Source organism: Cygnus atratus, chromosome 1 (assembly GCF_013377495.2).
Source record: "Cygnus atratus isolate AKBS03 ecotype Queensland, Australia chromosome 1, CAtr_DNAZoo_HiC_assembly, whole genome shotgun sequence".
In the NCBI taxonomy this organism is placed as follows: Eukaryota; Metazoa; Chordata; class Aves; order Anseriformes; family Anatidae; genus Cygnus; species Cygnus atratus.
This window is the reverse complement of record NC_066362.1, coordinates 188,910,648-188,931,012: the sequence shown is the minus strand read 5'-3', so window position 1 is coordinate 188,931,012 and position 20,365 is coordinate 188,910,648. Positions and strand designations below refer to the sequence as shown.

The following is a 20,365-nucleotide window of genomic DNA, read 5'->3' as shown; positions in this document are numbered from 1 at the left end:
TTTAGCCGATGTTACTAGTTTACAATTCAATCTGTAATATACTACATAATATGCAAATCTAAGCAAAGCAGAGTTGTACAAGATTAAATATATGATACTGGAATGATGGAAAGTTGAATTAGAACATTTTCATCTGGTCATGAGAGTTTGCGTTATCCCTGCCTGTCTGAATTTCACTTGAAAGTTTTCTGTATGGATTCCACAAGTTCTTGATCCTTCCCATATTTTCTTTGAACAACAGGTTTGCCTCAACTGTTTTTCCTCTGGTAGAAAAATACTACAGCAGCACCCATTGCCTATTGTTTAGTCAGTGGACTGCTTCTGTCCCCAGCAAAGACAAAAGTGTGCCTTTTATTGCGTGCCTGAATACCATCAAATTGTGAAGTCAGAGTCTTAATGTACTTCTGATGTTCATACTATATAATAACACCCTTCTAGCCTGATGCATTATATGAAAACATTAATGAAGATAATGATCCATGAAGGTACTATATGCAGACTGTATAAGTAGTTCTCACTTGTCTGAGTTGACAGGTGGTTTTATTTCAGCTTACAGTTCGTTTATAATGACAAAAGAATTCAGGGAAGGTTAAAATGATTCAAATGATGTTTCTGCTGATCTGTTTTAGTTTAGCCCTCTATCACCTCTTTCATCCCCACACGTACTCTGAATTTTCTTGCATGTGAATGAATATGCTTCATGTAAAGAGTGAAGAGTAGAAGTACTGACGACTGAAGTTCCTTTTCAAAAGAATCTATATAACATGAGCATCAGTTGTGCAAATTTCTTCATGACACTTCACCGTTTCTTCTTAACTCTGACTTTAAGAAAGTATCTCAAATGCTTTTTATCTCTTTGCTGAAAGTCACAGTACAGTCAGAAACAGTCCAAAGATAGAAAATGCTAATAATTGTATAATTATTAGTGGAATTACAGTTGTTTATGGTATTAACCAATTAAAATTTGCTTTCTAATTGTTTATTTTTATTGGTTGCTTTATGACAGTGTGATAAATTATTATAGTAATACAGATCTGAACTAAATATTAAGGAGAACTTTGTTCAAGAAAACAGCAGCCATTTGCGAACAAAAACATTGAAAACACATTTATAATTTTTTTTTTCAGTTGAAATAAAAACCCCTGGGATTTCTTATTTTAATCGAAATAGTATTTTAGTTTCAATAATCATTACAGATAAATAATTCCTGAAAATAATAGGATTAACGAGTTTATACTCATGCTTGCTTTCCCAAGCAGGCTTACTGATAAGTTTGTAAATTCCTTCTTCAAAAGACAGCTGTCTTAATTGAATATTCCAGAGCTATCAGAATACCTTTTTGAACTTGAGGTCCAAACTAACATGAAACCAATGGCAGCATTAGTGATGGACAGGCTTTCAATATCTAGGGTTTAATATAAAAAAATCCCGGACCTTTGAATCATGTAAATCACAGAGGTCAGTTTCCAAATCTTGCTTGAAAAATGTGTGGAATAGGTCCAAGGAAATGTTCTTTCACGGCTACACATTTTCAGAGGGCACCTTTAGTAGCACAGTGTAAAGAATATACAGATATTTCATCTGCAGTTCATACACGTACTCCTACAGGCATGAATTTTGTGCATTACATGCAGCACTTTTAAGTAACCTCTGAAAACATGAGAAAATCTCACATGACCAGAATATCAGCAATGTCCAGGTAATCAACACATTATATCCATCACTTCAAATCTATGACAAATCTTTTGGCAGCTAATTACCATTCAGTATCTGTTTTAAATCAGCAAATGGTTAAGAAGTAATCACATAAAAATGAATCCCAGTAAAAAAGATAAAAGTATTGGAAAATACTTTCAAATAGCAACCTACCACTGTAGAGCTAGATCCCATGAATTATTTCTGCATATACAAAAATCCATAAGGAGTATGCAAACATTTGACTGTAATCCTATTTAACTTCTGTTCAGGTGGGCCCTTGTGTAGGAACACCAAGAAATTCCACGTCCCATTAAACAGAAGACTGACATTATTATGCTAATGTCATCTGACATGATCCAAATAATTCATACTTTCATCGCCCATTTGAATTATGTCAGAATTTTCATTTTGAAATTGAATTACCATTTTATCAGCAATATAGGTTGCCAAGACCACTCTTACTCTGTAGTTCATCACAATGTGCTGCTTCCTTGTAGAAGAGTATAAAAGATAATAGTTAACAAAGTCATTGTTCATTTTTTAAACTGCTTGGTTCTCCAACTGACTTGTGTACACCCAAGTGTCTAAGTCACCACTTCTTTCTAGGTGTCTGTTTAGTGTACTCCTGCACAACCAGTGTTCAGTTTTATGGTTATTCCATTTAAAAATGATATTCTTCATCATAGTACTAAATACCTGTTGTTTACCTTCTAAGAGTCTTGAATTTTGTCAGACTTCACCAACCAACTATAAGATTTCCTTGTCTAAGGCTTTTCCTTTCAGCCCAGCTTTGTAAAACAGCACTAAGCTATAAAAGAATTTCTCTCTGATTTCTCCATGCAGGTCTAAGATTATTCTCCTATGTAATTTCAGCTCCAGAATGTATAAATTGGTAATATCATCAGTCATCACAAAAACCCAAATCTGTTTATTCTTAAAAACAAAAAAAAAAAATCCAACAGTATTAATTCCTAAAGGATTTCAGTTTCAATTGCTTGGTACTTATTCTTTTAGAAATGATGAAATTATTACATTAACTAGAAAAGTTGTATATTTTTCAAAGCAGGCAGTTGTCTAGGCCAGCATTACCTATTTGCTAGGACCAAAGCAATTTTCGGCAGTACTAATGCTCAGAAACAATAGAACTGTTTTCTGTCAGGAAAAAATAATTTGTGGAGGGAACAAAGCTGCACTGGGAGATGTCCCCTGTGGAATTTCTGAAGGGCTGAAAGCAATCACAAAACTCATAGGTTTTTTGGTGAAATACATAATGGATTTTAACCTTGCCTCATTAAACAGCAGTACATAATACATTATGTATAACCCCCCCACACTCACACAATAAACATTTTACAACAGGGTAAAAATGGAACAGAAGAAGACAGGAATCGAAGGAATCCTGTCTTCTTGTTAAATTACATGCTTCTGGAAATCATTCCGGTTGGAATTAATTTGACCAAATACTTATGTCTAAAGCATGTAGGTTTGTACATATTATATATATGTGTATATATATGTATATATATTATATATATACATACATATAAATATGTCATTCCAGGCTCTCTTTATTTCTCTCTTTATGGAGAGAAGTTAACCATGTTTAAGGTGCAGTTCACTGGAGGTCTCAAATAAACATCTAAAATAAGTTAGATAAATAATTCCCAGCAGGGGTGAATTTATCTCCATTGATCATAAAAGGAGTTCAAGTTGACTGGCTCAGCTATTGAAAGCTAAATTATTGATATCTAACATGGTGAGATGAATCTCAACCTCAGAGACCACTGCGGTGAGACTGGTGTAAGAATGTGAAGAGCCAAGAATTCATTTATTCTTTATCAAATTGTGCTTTTACTGAGAAATTTATCTTGAGGATGTAGTGGGCAGCAACACAAGGAACAGGAAAAGCGTAGATGTCACACCTAGAGATTTGTTGTTGAAAGCTCAGCTAACTTCATGAGATTTTGCAATTTCTAAAGAATGACACATTTTCCCACAGCCCTGTTGAAATAACCCTTTAAGTATTCTTAGAAGAAGATTTTTTTTTTCTCCTCAAAAAATAAGTAGTCTGTCTTGTGAAGGGGGTTTATGTTCCTACAGAAATTTCTGTAGCTGTCATCTGTCTTGTTTCTTGTTATACCAGCATTTACCACATATGTGTGCTAAAGGAAACAATAAGCAACTCAGAGGATCCCCTGTGTTAGGATATTTAAATTATATATAGGGATATATCCTATTATATATAGGGATATATCCTGTGTAAGGATATTTACATTATATATATGTCAGGATATTATAATAGGACTGTTGCAGGGTAATATAATCTGAGCAAAAACTGTGCCGCTTATTTCTACAAATACATGTCACCAGATTACAGTTAAATGCATCCTGTCCTCTAAGTTACAGTTTTTAGGAGAGGACTGCATGAAAGTAAGGATAAAGGTTTTTCTAAGTATTTTATGAAGTCTGTCATATGTATAAATGTCCCAATTTGTCTTACTTGGCAGAGCATGGTAAAGTAAACTTAACATAGAAGGCTCCTTCAATGTCAGCGACTTGATTTGTTATACAATGATTAGTGGGACAACAGCAAAAAAAAAAAATAGAAGGAACTCATATATGAACAGGATCCTATAATCAGTACTAGATGCTTGAATAATGCACGGAATAATATAATCTGGTAGTTTTACGCAAATGTAGTTCACGTGGTAAATATTAAGTACCATCCTGTAAGTCTACAATGTTTTGCAGTAATGTTAAGCAAAGTTATTTCAGAATCTGTGATTCTCCACTGATCATTATACTATTTTCAATATTTTCTGCAGAAATAAGCATTTTTCTGCACAGTATCATAAGCAACTGTGACTGATAGCAGCAACAAATTAATGAGAACATTATACCATAATGGCCATAGCATAGTTACATTATGAACCGCTGATGATCAAGTCTCATTTTTAATATGGATAAATAACAAATTATAACTTTGAAAGATTTTTGAATGGAAATGCAGAAAAAAGATGAATAAAGCATGTGTACAGAGATTGCATAAACTTATGTTTAGTTGTAAACTCATGTTGTGTTATCTGGCTTATAGCTTGATAGGAAACTGTAGAAACAAAAGATAATATATTTCTAAATATGAGGGTCAGTATTGAGAGCCACAAGCTTGTTATAGACACAGGATGGCTCTGCAGGAGACTAGAAAGGAGCTTCTTTAATGACAGAGTAATTCACCAGCTGGGCAAGGATGCAATTTAATCACGTTTTGAAAATTGTGTGTGCAGAGCACAGTGATCTAATTCCTAGGAGTAAGTTAAGATTTGAGAGGAGACCTTGTGTGGAATTTATGTGAAGGCACTCTCATCTGGGAACATTACATTGTAGTAAAGTTGATCCATTTTGGGATGTAAGATGCCTGTGGATATACCTGGCTCATAGGAAATACCTGAAGTTACAGTCCCTATTTTCACTTTGACATCCATGCTTGTTTGTTTGCTTTTTCATTTTATAGCAGTGGAAATGGGACAGATGTTACCCACTGCTGTTCTTGATAAGCAGCTTCAGCTGCTGAGGTTTTATTCTCATGTTTGAAATGTAAGCTTTAATGAATGTTTTGAAATGTTGGTGATCTCTGTGCTGTAAAGGTGGAAATTAGCAGATATCTTTATGGTTTAAGGAAGTGCACTCTGGTAAGATTTATTTAAATTCAAAAACTGTTTAAGATCTGTAAAGTTGTATAAACTAAATAACAGTATATAATGTTTTTACTGCTAATATCTCTTTGTGAACATCTAATAAATTAAGAAATCATTATTTCCTTTACATTATTAAGAACTATTTTGTTTCTTTATTTACAGATTCCGAAGCTTAACATATTTTGTCATTCCAGTGTTACACAGTTAAGTTTTGCGACACAAAAAAACCTGCATTTTTTTACTGAATTGAGCAAAGAATATATAGAAGTGTTTTAAACCTGTACTTGCACAGCACTTTTACCACATCTAACAGTATTTTTACAGTCCAATAATTTTGTTCTGTGAGCTGCAGATATAATCCTATTAAATATTTTTTGAAGGGAGAATCAGAATATCATGAAAAATGGGAGAATACTGTTACCATTCTATACAGAATAACTTTGAGCCTCCTAGAAATAGTTATTAATACATTTCAGGTATTGAACATATATTACATTGTGCCAAAAAGTAAGATGTAACTGTAATGGGAACGGATGAAAATACTTTCCAGCTAAAACTTTGTAACAGCTTCTAGTTTCTAGTAACTTGTTATTACAAATATATATTCATATTTTCCTTGTTTTTTATATACATATACTTAATTTAACTCAAATAACTAAGCAGTCTCTTTTTTTTTCTTTACACAGCAGATGGTACGTGAACAATACACTACAACAACACCAGGCACTAGCCTAGAGAGGCCAAAGAATGAATATGTCTACAAAATTGGAATTTATGGCTGGAGAAAGCGTTGCCTCTACCTGTTTGTTCTTCTACTGCTAATCATCCTAGTTGTGAATTTTTCTTTGACAATTTGGATTCTTAAAGTGATGTGGTTTTCTCCAGTAAGTGTCCTTTTTAATTTTCCATTCTTTTCATATTCTCTTCTTTTCCTGCCTCACCACTTCCTTTATTTCATATGTACATCAGCTTTTCTGTTTCTTCTCAATTATAATTTGTACTTTGATTGATATATATGTATGTGTGGTTTATCTTTGAACATATCTATTGATTTGTAATTTCTTTATTAGCATTAATTTTCAAAATATTGAGGTTGTTGTTACCTTTTATTGAAGTGGGTTCTAACTACTGTGAAGAGAATATATTTTATTGTTGTCTCATAGTCTGTTTAGTTTATATTTTATAAACATTAGCTGTAATTTTCTTTCATACACTAGGATTCACTTGTGTTAAAAGATTACTGACAGGTGCTGTTTTTTTCTTAGTTTCCTTCTCTTGTTTATCAGCATCTAAAATTTAACAATTTATTTGACCAATTAATTAAAACTCGGAGGTAATTATTATTACTTCATGCCTGAGGCTAAACAGATGTATTATTCAGGAAAAAAATGTAATAACTTTCCACTGCCATATGTGTTTTAATATTTATAATGCAATTTTGCGTGTAGTAGATTAAGGGGTAACTTACAGAAGTCTTCAAGATGTAGCTTTAGTCAGAATGCAATAAAATGCACCAGTGAATATCAAAGAACTAATTTGTCCCTAACAAGCAGTTGTGATGCAGAGATGATATGAGTAAACTAGTTACAAGAAAAACAATAATAGTTAATTCCTACAGCTCTGCCCTGCTATTGAAGAAAGTGTTATATTGAAATTCCCATTGTCCATCATTGTTACACCTCTGTCACTAAATGGAGGGCATTATATCTTCACAGAAGCATTTCTATACTCTGCGTTCTCTTACTATAAAGAAAATAGGTTAATTTTAAGTGCTACTTACTAATACGTACTGCTGCTTGAATTTCCATCAAGTTTCTTCCCCCACATAATTTCTTTTCAGCAGTGTTATTGCCGTAGAGATTACAGTGTGGAACATCTTAGATCACGTATAATTTTTCTGTTATGCAGTTCACATGAAAGATGAGCACTTAGTGTCTGCATATCATGAATCACAGGGAATATGAATAATTGTTAAAATAGTTTTCTGTGTGGCTGAGATTTATATTTTTAAGCAGTTTTTAAATTTGTTTCCTGTTGGCTTGGTTTCTCTGTATGAAATTGGATATTTCTTCTCAGTCATCATTTCTTCATCAGTCAGGACTAACAGAATAGTATCAGAAACTCCACTTTCAGGAACCACTGTCTCCTACAAGGTGTCTGTGAAGAAGGCACCAAATGGGTCAAACTGCTGAAGCACAACATCCTTATGCCATGACAACAAGAGTGGTTTAATAACAGCTCAAGTAGGGCAGGCTTATACTCTTCTGATGGATGGACTGTGCATGCCATGGCAATAAGGATTTTCTTAATTCTCTGTAAAAAAATCTGTATTCCTGACATACCGTGACAGTGAAATAGTGACTTAACTGCAATGCTGTCCTTTGTAGGGGTTAATTCTAGGGAACTACCAAACTCAGTTCTAGATCAAGAGTAATAGTTGGGCAAAGTACAGGTGTATGTCACAATACGTGGCAAAAGTATGTGCAACACCATTAAGAAATGGAAAATTGTTTTAGTATCTTGTCAAGATAAGAAGCAACTCAGATGATACCAGAAGTAATATCCAGAGAAGTGCTGTTAGCCTCTAAGAAAAGTCCAAGAAAGAGTATAGGGTATAGTAAGAGTATAGAGTATAGTAGGAGTATACTGCTTGTTCAAGTCTGGAAGTATAATCAAAGCATCACAGTCCTTTCCTGTGTCTAAAGAAATACCATTTGGAAAGAGTGAAGGTAACAGTCATAGAATTCATCAGTGCTATGGTTAAATGATTTTTCTGATGGAAATAAGCTTTTATGCCTACAACTTTTAGTTAACTGTTAGAAAAAGAGAGGTAACAGTATATTTTCAGAAATTGGTTTTTATCGTTCTTGAGTTCTAACCATGAATGGTATTTCCTATCTAGGCAATCAGTTGATTAATATATACCCAATACTTACCCAGTTAAACATTCTCATTATTGGGAAGAGGTTAAAAGTAATTGTGAAATATCCTATGCAGTCATCCGTTCTTTAGCAAATATTAGTCCGTTAGCTGTGATGATACTTTTAATATTTATTATGTATTCCAGGTATACTATGTAGACATTATGTTACTTATTATGCTTAATTATAATAATAGATATTTTGTTTTTAACATATACTTAAAGAAGTATTCCATCCTAGTTTTAAAAAAATACATTTAAATGTCATCTCTGTTAAAAGTATCAGATTAATACCAAACAAAATTTTAACAACTGTTTCTCTGTAAAATAATATAAGGAACAAGCTGTATTATTCTTTCTAAGGTTGATAAACATGTTTAGAAGAAAAAAAAAAACACATGAGGAGTATTTAAAAAGGTATTTTTCTAATATACTTTAGAATATACCAACATCATATGTTATGTCCATTAATAGATACAGATAAAAATAATAATGGAACTCTGAGCAGAGTTTCAACAGGCTTTGGCATAGAATTAATTCATGGGTACATCTCCTGTCTCAACCCCCCCACAGAAAACAGTGTGATAAATACTAGCAAACAAGCTAAGCTGATAAAGGAGAACACGAACCAGACATAGACATGCTGCAAGATGAATAGATTTTAATCTCCTTGTAGAAATTTGGAAGGATGATGAAAGACAGAGACTTTTCTGAACTCCATTGTTTGAGAGGCCTTCAGAATTAAATAAGCATGACTACACTGAACAGAATTTCATTCCATTTCATAAAAACTAGGCTAAAGGGGAACAACCTGAACATAGAATGTATTCCCTTTCTCATAGTGCCCCAATTCCATAGTATATGAGTATCTCCAAGTTGTGCAGATTGATTTATGAGTATCAGATATGGCTCATTCTTTTTTTCATTTTCTCTCCTGGAGTTTGGGAGAACAGGGTCTCAAGTTATTTAGGGAGATGAGGGAAGTAAGCTGTGAATTCTTTATATTCATCTGTTTTAGAGAAGACAGGATTAAGTAATTATGCCTTGAGCTTGGTGAATAAGGTGAAATAGAACAATTTAGAAACTGGAACTGCATGAAAATTAGAAAGTTTGAAAAAAATGCAGGTGGTTGGGTTTTTTTGGTGGTGGTGGTGGTGGTGTTTTCCAATGGACATAACATATCAAAATTGCTCATGAAATGGAAATTCCAGATTCCATTTTTTATGTATTGAGGCTTTCTGAGAACTAAAGAGGACTGCTAGTCCTAAGAGTTTAAAAACTAAGAATCCTAAGGAATTTGGGGCTGCAACAGGACCAAGATGTCAGAAGACTTGTGAGTGATTCTGAAGGGTATGATAGTTCTGAAAAGGGGGACTTTAACATCCCTGACAGCTGCTGAAAGGACGAATATGGCAGTATGGAAGCAGTCAAGATTTCTAGCTGGTGTCTGGAATAACTGCTGATTGTAGATACTGGGTGGGCCAACTAAAGGCAACACACAGTAGGATCTGCTGCTCATGAACAAAGTAGATCTAGGGAGGTGTGGTAATCAATGGCAGTATTCGTGAAATAGTGGAATTCAAGATCTTGAAGGGAGTGAGAAGGGAGAGTAGCAGAGTACAGACACTGGACTTCAGCAGTGCAGACTTGGTTTATTCCATGTGGGAGATAGAATCCCAAGGGAGGCAGATCTGAAGGGTGAAGTTACTCAGGAAAACTTACTGATGTTTAAGGACAATATCCTCCAAATGCAGGAATGATCTATCCTGAAACTCAGGAAGATTAGGTAGTCTGGTTTAGGTAGACAGGGTACTCGTGATGGAGCTCCAATGCAAAAAGCAATATAGAATAGTTGGAAGCACAGACAGGCTTCCAAGAAGAAATTTAGAAACATTGCCTGGTCAAGGAAATGTATCAGGCTTCATGTGTCAGCAAAGCCAAAGCTCAGATTTAGTTGAGACTTTTAGGGAACATCAAGGGCTTATTCTGTTGCATTAGTAGTAGAAGGCTGAACAAGGAAAATGTGTGTCCACTACCAAATGGGACATGTAAGTTAATAACAGCAGACACAGACAAGGCTGAGGTGCTCATTATTTCCTTTGCCTCTGTCTTCACCAACAAGTTCTCCCAGGCCTCTGCTTAGTGAAAGAACTACTAGCAGTGCATGAGGGCAGAATCAGAGATTACTTGAAAGACCTCAGCCTACATAACCCTATGGGACCAGCTAGTCTGTGTCCATGGGTGCAGAGAGAACTGTCTGATGCCCTTACAAAGTCATGTTTGAAATTTTATGGAGACTGCAGAGATCCCTGATAACTGGAAGAAGGCAAGTGTTGCTCGTCTCCCCACCTCACCCACGAAACATCAAAAGAAAAAAAAAAAAGTCCAAAGAACAGCCTAGGGAATTACAAGCTGCTCAATCTCACTGCAGTTCCTGTGAAAACGATAGAGTGAGTCCTCTTGGAAGACTTTCAAGGTCCATGAAGGAGAAGAGGGTAACTGAGAACAGTCAGCATAGATTTCGTAAAGGTGAATGATGCTCACCAATGTGATTACATCTATGATAAAATGTCTGGATTTATAGATGAGGGGAGGGCGCTGTATGTCGTTTACCTTGATTTTAGCAAGGCTTTCAACATTCTTCCTCAATATTATTGTATCCTAGTTGCCCACATGATGGGCGACCAGATGGGTTAAAAAATTGTTTGGGTGGTCAGGCTTGGAAGATAGTGATTAATCCATTGTATTCTACATGGAGGCCTATAGTAAGGGTTTCAGGGAGTCTATCCTGCTGGAGCTATTTGTATTTAATATCTTTATCATGACTTAGAAGAGGTGACAGAGTACATGCTCATCAAGTTTACAGATGACACCGAGTTGTGGGTACCAATCAATACTTTGAAGGCTGTGGTTGACATTCAGAGGAGCCTAGACAGGCTGCAGAAATTAACCAACCTTATGAAATTCAAGAACAGATGCAAAGCCCTGCTCCTGGAAAGAAAGAGCCCCTGTCTCCTGCACAGGCTGGGTCCACCTGGCAGCTCTTGTGGTGGTTTTACTCAGGTGGGCAGCTAGGCTCCACCACAAGCGCTCTCTCACTCCCCCTCCTCAAAGGGCAAGGGGGAGAAAATTCGATGCAAAGGGCTCAAGGGTTGAGATAAGGACAGGGAGATTGCTCAACAATTATTGTGACAGGCAAAACAGTCTCAGAGTAGGGAGATTAATAAAATTTATTGCCTATTACTAGCAAGCTATGGAAGCAAGAAACAAAGGAAAGAAACTAAAATTACTTTCCCCCCATCCACCTTCTTCCACCTCCATCCATCAGGAGCAAACTGCTCCAGCACAGGTACCCCACGGGCGGCAGCTCCCCCCAGACCCCCTGCTCCTGTGTGGGCTCCTCTCCACAGGCTGCAGCTCCGGCCCGGGGCCTGCTCCTGCGGGGGCTCTCCATGGGCCACAGCCTCCTCCAGGCCACATCCCCCTGCTCCACCGGGGGCTCCCCCACGGGCTGCAGCGTGGAGATCTGCTCCATGTGGGACCCATGGGCTGCAGGGGTACAGCCTGCTCCACCAGGGGCCTCTCCACAGGCCGCAGGGGAACTTGTGCTGTGTGCCTGGAGCACCTCCTGCCCTCCTGCTGCACTCACCTTAGGGGCTGCAGGGCTGCTTCTCACTCCTCGCTCTCCCAGTTGCTGTTGAGCAGTAGTTAGTTTTTTTCCATTTCTTAAATATGCTCTCACAGAGGTGCAAACAACATCACTTACTGGCTTGGCTCTGGCCAGCGGTGTGTCCCTTTGGAGCCAGATGAAACTGGCCCTTATTTAGCAGGGGGCAGCTTCAGGAGTGTTCTCACAGAAGCCACCCCTGCAGCCCCCTGCTACCAAAACCTTGTCACGTAAACCCACTACAGCTCTACAGAGAAGGCTGTGGAGTTTGGTGTGCAGCAGGCTAAGCCAGAGGCAGCAGCGACCCTGGCAGCTATAAAGCCAACAGATCCTGGGCTGGAGGAGCAGGGGCAGAGCCAGAGAGTGAGGGAAGTGATTATCTCCCCTTTACTCAGCACTCATTAAAGCACACATATAATACTGCCTCTAGTTCTGAGCCCCCCAGTAGGAGAGAGATATTGACAAAATGCAGTATAACTTTTGTTTTTTAGAAGTTTTTTCTTGTGTTTGCCCATCTGATGTTGCCAAGAGAGAATATCACGTTGTTTTTTGTTGTTGTTGTTGTTTTCTTTTAATTTTATTATACTAGAGATTTTATGTGAAAAACTCATTTTTAGTATTTCTAATGCTTCTGAGCAACAGAAAAGAAATGCTTCATGGGAAAAATATATATTAGTTTCCTCTTTTACTTTGCTGTTTTGTAATTGATAAAAATGATTGTGCAATTTTAAAATGATCCACTGACTCTTAGCTTATAACATTTTAATTTTAAGGCCATCACTTAATAGACTAGATGCTGTCATATGAGATTAAAGTTCATCCTTGTAAATACTATCAGATCCTAAAATACTTAACTAGGAGAATACTGAATATATTGAATATAACAATATCCTTTACTCTCATTGTTCTTTTCTAACTCCTTACTGTGGTATAGCCTATAAAATTGGGCATCTTTCAGTCTTTCTAATTTAAACTTTTAATTTATGTGGAATAATTTAATTTTTGTTGGGCTAGAGATAACACTTGATTTAACTGTCAGATGATTACGGCACTTATCTTGGAGATAGAGGCTTCTGTTGTAGCTTCTGCTCCAATTACTATTTAATGAATTTATATGAAGAACAAACTAGAAAAAAAGTTTATAACATTCACAACAGCAAATGTATTATAATCTGTTGACTAGAGCATGGATCTGTGGAAGAAGATATGAAAACAGATTTTCCCAGGTAAAGGAGGAATTTTAATCTGGGAGTGCAACATCCCATTTAAGTCCTGCAACTACTTGTTCTTATGTAAAAGGACATCAATACATTATCACTCTTTATCCCTGTAGGCTTTACTCATAAGTTACTTACTTATGGGATTTTGATTGTGTTCATATTAATATTTCTAGATCTGTTGGACAAGTGAGCAGGACTTTTGAGGATCTGTATTTTGGAATTTCATTCTTAAATTATTTAAATATCCCCCATAATAATTGCCCAACATACCAATTCCATACTAACACAGCTCTAGAAGGCTGCATGACTGGAAAATAACTTGGGAAGGTTGGACAGTGTTGAACTAATCTGAATAACAATGCTTTATACATTTGTAGCATCAGAAAGCTTTACAAAGATTAGCTGTTTAGCAGGAGGCATTAAAAAGAGCAATTTGGCTTCTCGGTTTGTTATCTAACTGATATGATTTAACAACTATAATCTTTTGCTTGCATAGTGGCAGAGTAATGATTTCTGACAATTTTTTTTTTTTTTCACATTTTTACTTTTCCCATACCTTTATATTCCTTAGATAAAACAAGGTTCATGAGACTAACTTCACATTTTCTCCTGAATACAACCATCTTCAGTTTTCCTACTCTGCTGTCACATATAGAATTGGTATTCAAAACTTCACCCTTAATACTGATGCATTGTGTCTACACTATAATCAGTGAAGATTTAGACCAAAACCTTTAGATCACAATTGAATTTCATAGATTGTTATAATAGCGCTCTCAAACTCTGGTGTGAAAAAAGCACATGATCAGATGGTTACCATTTCTGATGCAATAGGATGTGTCTTTCAGAAACCCCACATTAATTGAATTATGATATATCACTCACGTGATGCTGCTTTATCATAATGCCCAGAACAGTTGTGTGCCAAAGAGTATTTCTGACTTTTTTTAACAACTGATGGAGAAACACATGGTTCCTTGGGTTTTCATGGATGCCCAGCTATCGTGTTTTCATGGAATAAGAAAGGCCAAGAGAACCCTACTGTATTTCAGTTTGATAAGGACACACAGTCATGAAACAGATATGCTCCCCAGGATAACTAGTTGCCTTTCTCCAGACTGGAGTTTGGCATGTAGCACAGGTTTTTCTGTGCTACAAAATTTCAAGCTCAGTGCAAGTGAGAGAGGCAGAAAAGTGTTTATTACTTTAGCTGCACTGTCAGTTAAACATGACTTGAATGTGCACCCAGTCTCATGCTCTCCTGCAAGTTAAACCTTACCTGTGTCTGAGTCACTAATGAGTGGAAAGTCAAGCCCAAATACTAAGCCTTAGGACAATCTGTAGATCACCTTATTATGACTGGAATGAACTTGGTATATGGAGGCCAAGCACACAATGTCTAGTCCATCGATGCATATTCTAACCATGGTTCTTCCTAAGGACAGGGCAAATTTTAACATGCTCTCATGTCTGCACTTCACCTGGACATACAGACATAGGCAATGAGAATTGGGAAGGTCTCTGTACTTTTTGATTAGAGAGTGGTCTTCCAGTTTCTCTTTTATACACACTTATTTCAGGGACTGGAATAAACTGTCCAGCTGTAGCAATTGTCCTAACAAATACAGTGTTTTCCAAATACCATTCACAAGTATTTTCTTCTTTTGTCTCACTTACAATTATTGACTACTCTACCCATATATTTGTACCCAAAAACTTTTTTCTCTGATATACCACTTTGCTAATCTTGTGGGGTTCCTATGTGCAATTAATAATCAATACAGATGAAGTACTAAATTTGATTTTTTTAATTACTTTTTGAAGTTTTCCGTAATGAAATGTCAATCTATTTAAATTTAATTGCATGAGAAAAAGTTGAAGAGGTAACTTTATATAATTTTACTAAACAATAGATATATCTGTTCATTAGTTAGTTGATAATGATACCAGTCTAGATCTATGAATATTATATGCATTTAGAAATAGATTAACTTATTATATATTTAAATACTTCTTTAAACAACTATTTATTCACTTGGTAAGTTCAGACACTTAGGAAGGAGAGGATTATTTAGGGAAATTTGAAAAATATGAAATTAAGAATATGATGCATTAAGAAAGGAAATTTTTAACTGGAAATCAAGTAACACTTTCTGACTTACTAGGCTGTGCAATAGCATGCCATATTAAATTGTGGGTGACCAATCATTTGGAACATTTAAAAGCAGACTAGCAGCAATAAAAATGTACAGAAAAGAACACTCTTTCATGGCAAGAGTTCTCCTTCACTGCAAAGACATACACTAATGAATCTGTACAGCTTTTCCACAAATTTCACCATTAACAGTGTATACTCCATGGAATTAGTTGTCATTTTGAAGATGCCACATTTTTTAATAATTAAGTAAAAGCAAAGATGTCATTAATTATTCACAAATACTCATCCTTTTACTAAAAATTCTCGTCAGAACACTAATATTCCATAGTTTCAACTCTGAACAATCCTGAAGAGTTGTGTTTTGCCATTTTTCCATTAAATTAAGTATATTTTGTGCCCAACCGGGCCACAGCCATTCCCACTATCTCTATGAGACAGTGAATATCTAGGTGACCACTAGTGACCAGCCTCCAGCTGGATTTCCCTCTGTTCACCACGACTCTTTGGGCCCGACCACCCAGGCAGTTTTTAACCCAACAAAGTATACACCCTCCCAAGCCTTGAGCTTCTTCAGGAGAATGCTGTGGGGAATAGTGCCAAAAGCCTTACTGAAGTCTAGGTAGACCACATCCATACCCTTTCCCCCGTCCACTGAGCATGTCACCTTGTTGTAGAAGGAGCTCAGGTTCGTCAAGCAGGACCTGCCTTTGATAAACCCATGCTGACTGGGCTGGATCACCCAGTCGTCCTTTAAGTACTGCCTGATGGCACTCAAGGTAATCTGCTCCATGAGCTTCCCCTGCACCGAGGTCAGACTGACAGGCCTGTAGTTCCCTGGGTCCTCCTTCCAGCTCTTCTTGTAGATGGGCATCACATTTGCTAGCTGCCAGTTGACTGGGACCTCCCCTGATAGCCAGGACTGATGCTAAATGATGGAAAGTGGCTTGACGAGCACTTCTGCTGGCTCGCTCAGTATCCTCAGGTGGATCCCATCAGGCCCCATGGACTTGCGTACGTCTAAGTGGAGTATCAGGTCACTAATTCATTTCCTTGTGGATTAAGAAGTCTTCATTCTGTACCCTGTTCCTGTCTACCAGCTCAGGGGGCTGAGTACCTGGAAAACAAGTGGTCTTGCTGCTAAAAACTGAAGCAAAGAAGGCTTTAAGTACCTCAGCCTTTTCCGCATCTCTGAGGTTAGATCATCATATACTCAACAACATTGTTACAGAGATTCACATACACAGTGAAGATTTATGGTAACATTTCTTAGAATAACATGAGTTGATACAGAATGGTTGAGGTTGAGGACCCTGATGAAAACAAATAGTGTTTCAAAATGTTGGACCAGGGACTTCCCAGAGCCTGGATCCAAGTGCACATCCTGATTGCCTCTTGCGTGCATGTGAGCTCCACCCTGATCTCAGGTTCCTGAATACTTACATGAGCGATGCCTGCAGGCCTCCTCCTGGTCAAAATCCACTTTCCCAAGAGGGGTGATGGCATGGGTGATCAGGGAACAAGGCCAGTGAGGCACACTGTGACATGCGCCTATTCTGCAATTCAGTAACCAAAGAGTAAAGCCCAGACTACTGAAATAACTGTGAGATGGAGGAATTGAACAACTTGATTTTAATTAGTATTTCTGTGATCCAGATACAAATAATTACATATACATTCATGCATGAAATCCCACCATCTGATCAGAAGCATTCACTCTGCAGTTTCTCAATTGCTATTTTTCAGTGTGGGACTCTTAGGACATGTCTGTTTTGAGTCCAACACTAAAATGGCCTGAGCCTACTGAGCTCCAGTAGAGATCAGTGAGACAGAAATGTAATCACTGCTCCCAAATGATGGCTGCCTATGTATATTTGTGTAAATTATACATGTATTTTATTTTATTTTTTATAGAGGACCATTATGTAGAAAACAAAGGCAGAATTGAATATATAATTCTTCAGAGTTGTACAATAGCCTATGGCTAAGCTGTACACTTTTTTTTTTTTGCCTCTGGTACAAAGAAACAAGAAAACAGTGGTTTTCTGTGATATCTTTACATGTTTTTGAAGATATTTAGGTATGTAATAAAGATTTTACTAGTAGCCTTACTATTGTTTTTACAAATCCCCAAATCTGTAAACTCAAGAAGTGCATGACCACTCCCACAATTTGTTCCATTCCTGTTTATTTGACATATATTTTCCCATTGTTATTCATTCACTTAAAGAAACCTGCCTGTCATGTCCACAGAAATAAATGGAAAGCCATTATATTCTTGGTTTCTCAAATGCCTTCCACAGGTCTGTATCAGATCCTCACACTAATGGCCCCAAATTTACCTTACCTGTTTTGTCTGTTCATTTTTTACTCAAATAAGTTGTCCAGAATTCTTTCCTAAGAATCCAGGTAGCATCTCCATATGTATTTTGTGTACATCTTACAATGGTCTCATATATTTGAAAGAAATTATTTATCTTTTAGCTTTTGAAATCTCTTGCAGTTAAAAGATTTGTCAGTGCTTCAGTGTCTGCTCAAGCAAAATGATTATGAGAATTCATATTTCTCCACACTTAAATAGCATAATATTTACCTGTACTGACTTCTTACTAAACTTTTCCAAATACGTATTTCTATATACATACGGTAGTGGTGAAAATATAATTTGACAAAGTATAAATATAATTTAAATAATATAGAATTAAAATGTAAATGAATTTAAAATTCCTCATTAACTGTGCTGGGAAATACACAAGTTGTCCTAAAACTTTCCCTTTATTCTATAAAAGACACCTCATCGGGGAAAAAAAAAAAAAAAAAGCAAATGTTTTTGGCATCTTTCATAGCCATTTCCTTACAGAACTTGAGTTTGGAGTGGCCATCTACTTTTCTAGATAATGGAATATTACCTGCACTCATTCTAACCATATCTGGAAGTGGTGTTTCAGGCCTTATCTAGCCCTTTGCTGGCCAGGTGAGATTAACTTCTATACCAGGAATGCTTGCTGTTGCTAACTGCTCAGATTTGACCAATATCTTTGACAAAAAAGACTCCATTGTCATCTGAGAACAGGAATTGGATAACCTCTGTCTGAGACCAGGAAATAGAGTCCTTGCAATAGAAAATGAGATGAGGTATCAGTAATGTTATTATACCAAGCACGTACTTAGCTCCAAAATAGATATTGTAAGTCAAACAGAGAGTTTCATCAGATTCATTACCAGTCCTGTTTTTGCTGATTGCTCTTTAACAATCTCTACCCAAAGCCCTATTATCTCAATGAAACAGTACGTTCTTGTTTGCAAAGCAAGTTCTCTAAATAGTAATAGCTGCAAGAAATACTGCAGTGAAAGCTGGATCTATAAAGCCATTAATTGAACTACCTTTGGGGCACAACAAATGATGTTTCAGTCAGAACTTGCCAAAGTCTTTCCCTGGGTTGACCTAAAAGTAGGATGCAGGTATCCTATAAGACAAGGTGTTTACCTGAATGGAAATAATACATCCAATCTACTCTGAAGTTAATATCATTACCAGTTTCAAACAGCAGCTACAGTATGTGTGGACTTATAATACTCAGAAAATTTGAAATATTCAAGGAACTGGTATTACAGATCAAATATGCTATTAAGTCCTGAAATGGGAATTACTTAGAGTTGAGATGAGTGCATGTCTAAATTACTGTTTGGTTTAACTTAAAGATTTTACTGTTGCAGCAATCCTAATATATGGATGTGCTTGTTTTTCCAGTATTTGATTTCTTCCCAAAAGAGGAAAGTACACAACTTCCTGTGCAGATCTTAGCTGTTACATAGACCAGAAGTTTAATTTCCGATGTTAGAAGAGTTTGAGGACTTCATTTGAGACTAACATTCTGAGAAAGTGCAAAAGCTGTGATGATATGATACGATATGATGTAATAAGAGTAGTAGTTGACCAAGAGTAGTGAATCCCCATGTATGTCAGTTTCTACATTGGTAAGAAAATGCAAGCTATGGATACTGGTTGAATTTAGGTGACTAGAAACACTCACTATAAATTGAATGAATATTTCTTATGCCTCATCTCATTTCTAAGGGCCACGTACCCACAACAGCAGACCTCTACATTATTATGTTGGCTTAGGAGATAAATCCTGAATGATGCTTTTGATGCTCTCAAAATGAATTTGATGCTCTTTTGAATCTAAGCCATAGTCTGCATGATGCTTGGCTGCCTGAGAGCCAGTTAGTGTGGGTGCAAGAGCCCTAGAGCTGCTTGTTCCTCCTCTTGATAGTCTCACAGCAATGTGCATCTCATTCCATGTGACTTTTTTGGTCATATAATCATAGAATTATAGAGTCATAGAATAGTTTGGGTTGGAATGGACCTTAAAGATCATCTAATTTCAACCTCCTTCCATGGACAGGGACAGCTCCCACTGCATCAGATTGCTCAAAGCCCCATCCAGCCTTGCCTTGAACACTTCCAGGGATCGGGCATCCACAGCTTCTCTGGGCAACCTGTTCCAGGGCCTCACCACCATCTCAGTAAAGAATTTCTTCCTAATATCTAACCTGAAGTCACACTCTATTTAGTTTAAAACCATTATCCCTTGTCCTGTCACTACACTCCCTGATAAACAGTCTCTCCCCATCGTTCCTGTAGGCCCTCTTAGGTATTGAAAGGCTGCTATAAAGGTCGCTCCCAAGCCTTCTCTTCTCTAGGCTAAATAACCACAACTTGCTCAGGTTTTCTTCATGGGAGAGGTGCTCCAGCCCTCTTATCTTTGTGGCCATCCTCTGGATCCTCTCTAACAGATTCACATCTTTAATATGCTGGGGGCCCCAGAGCTGAACGCATTACTCCACATTTCTCCAGGTGGGGTGTCATGGTAGGAAAGGGGAAGAATCACCTCCTTCAACCTGTTAGCTAGACTTATCATGGAATCGTAGAACCATTAAGGTTGGAAAAGACCTCCAAGATCATCTGGTCCAACCATCACTCTACTACCAATGTCACCCACTAAA

At 36.9% G+C, this 20,365-nt stretch overlaps 1 protein-coding gene across 6 annotated transcripts in view; it reads left to right on the top strand.

The window, feature by feature from the left end:
* SGCG (sarcoglycan gamma) overlaps window positions 1-20,365 on the top strand; it is a 136,989-nt gene that overhangs the window by 63,616 nt on the left and 53,008 nt on the right. For 2 of the 6 annotated variants that reach the window (XM_035542543.2, XM_035542548.2), the window contains one exon: window positions 6,083-6,277. In XM_035542543.2, the coding sequence (XP_035398436.1) occupies window positions 6,083-6,277 (195 nt within the window). Of the gene's footprint in view, window positions 1-5,555; window positions 5,597-6,079; window positions 6,278-20,365 lie in introns of all 6 variants that reach the window. The other 4 variants (XM_035542540.2, XM_035542541.2, XM_035542547.2 and 1 more) reach the window with 3 other exon arrangements.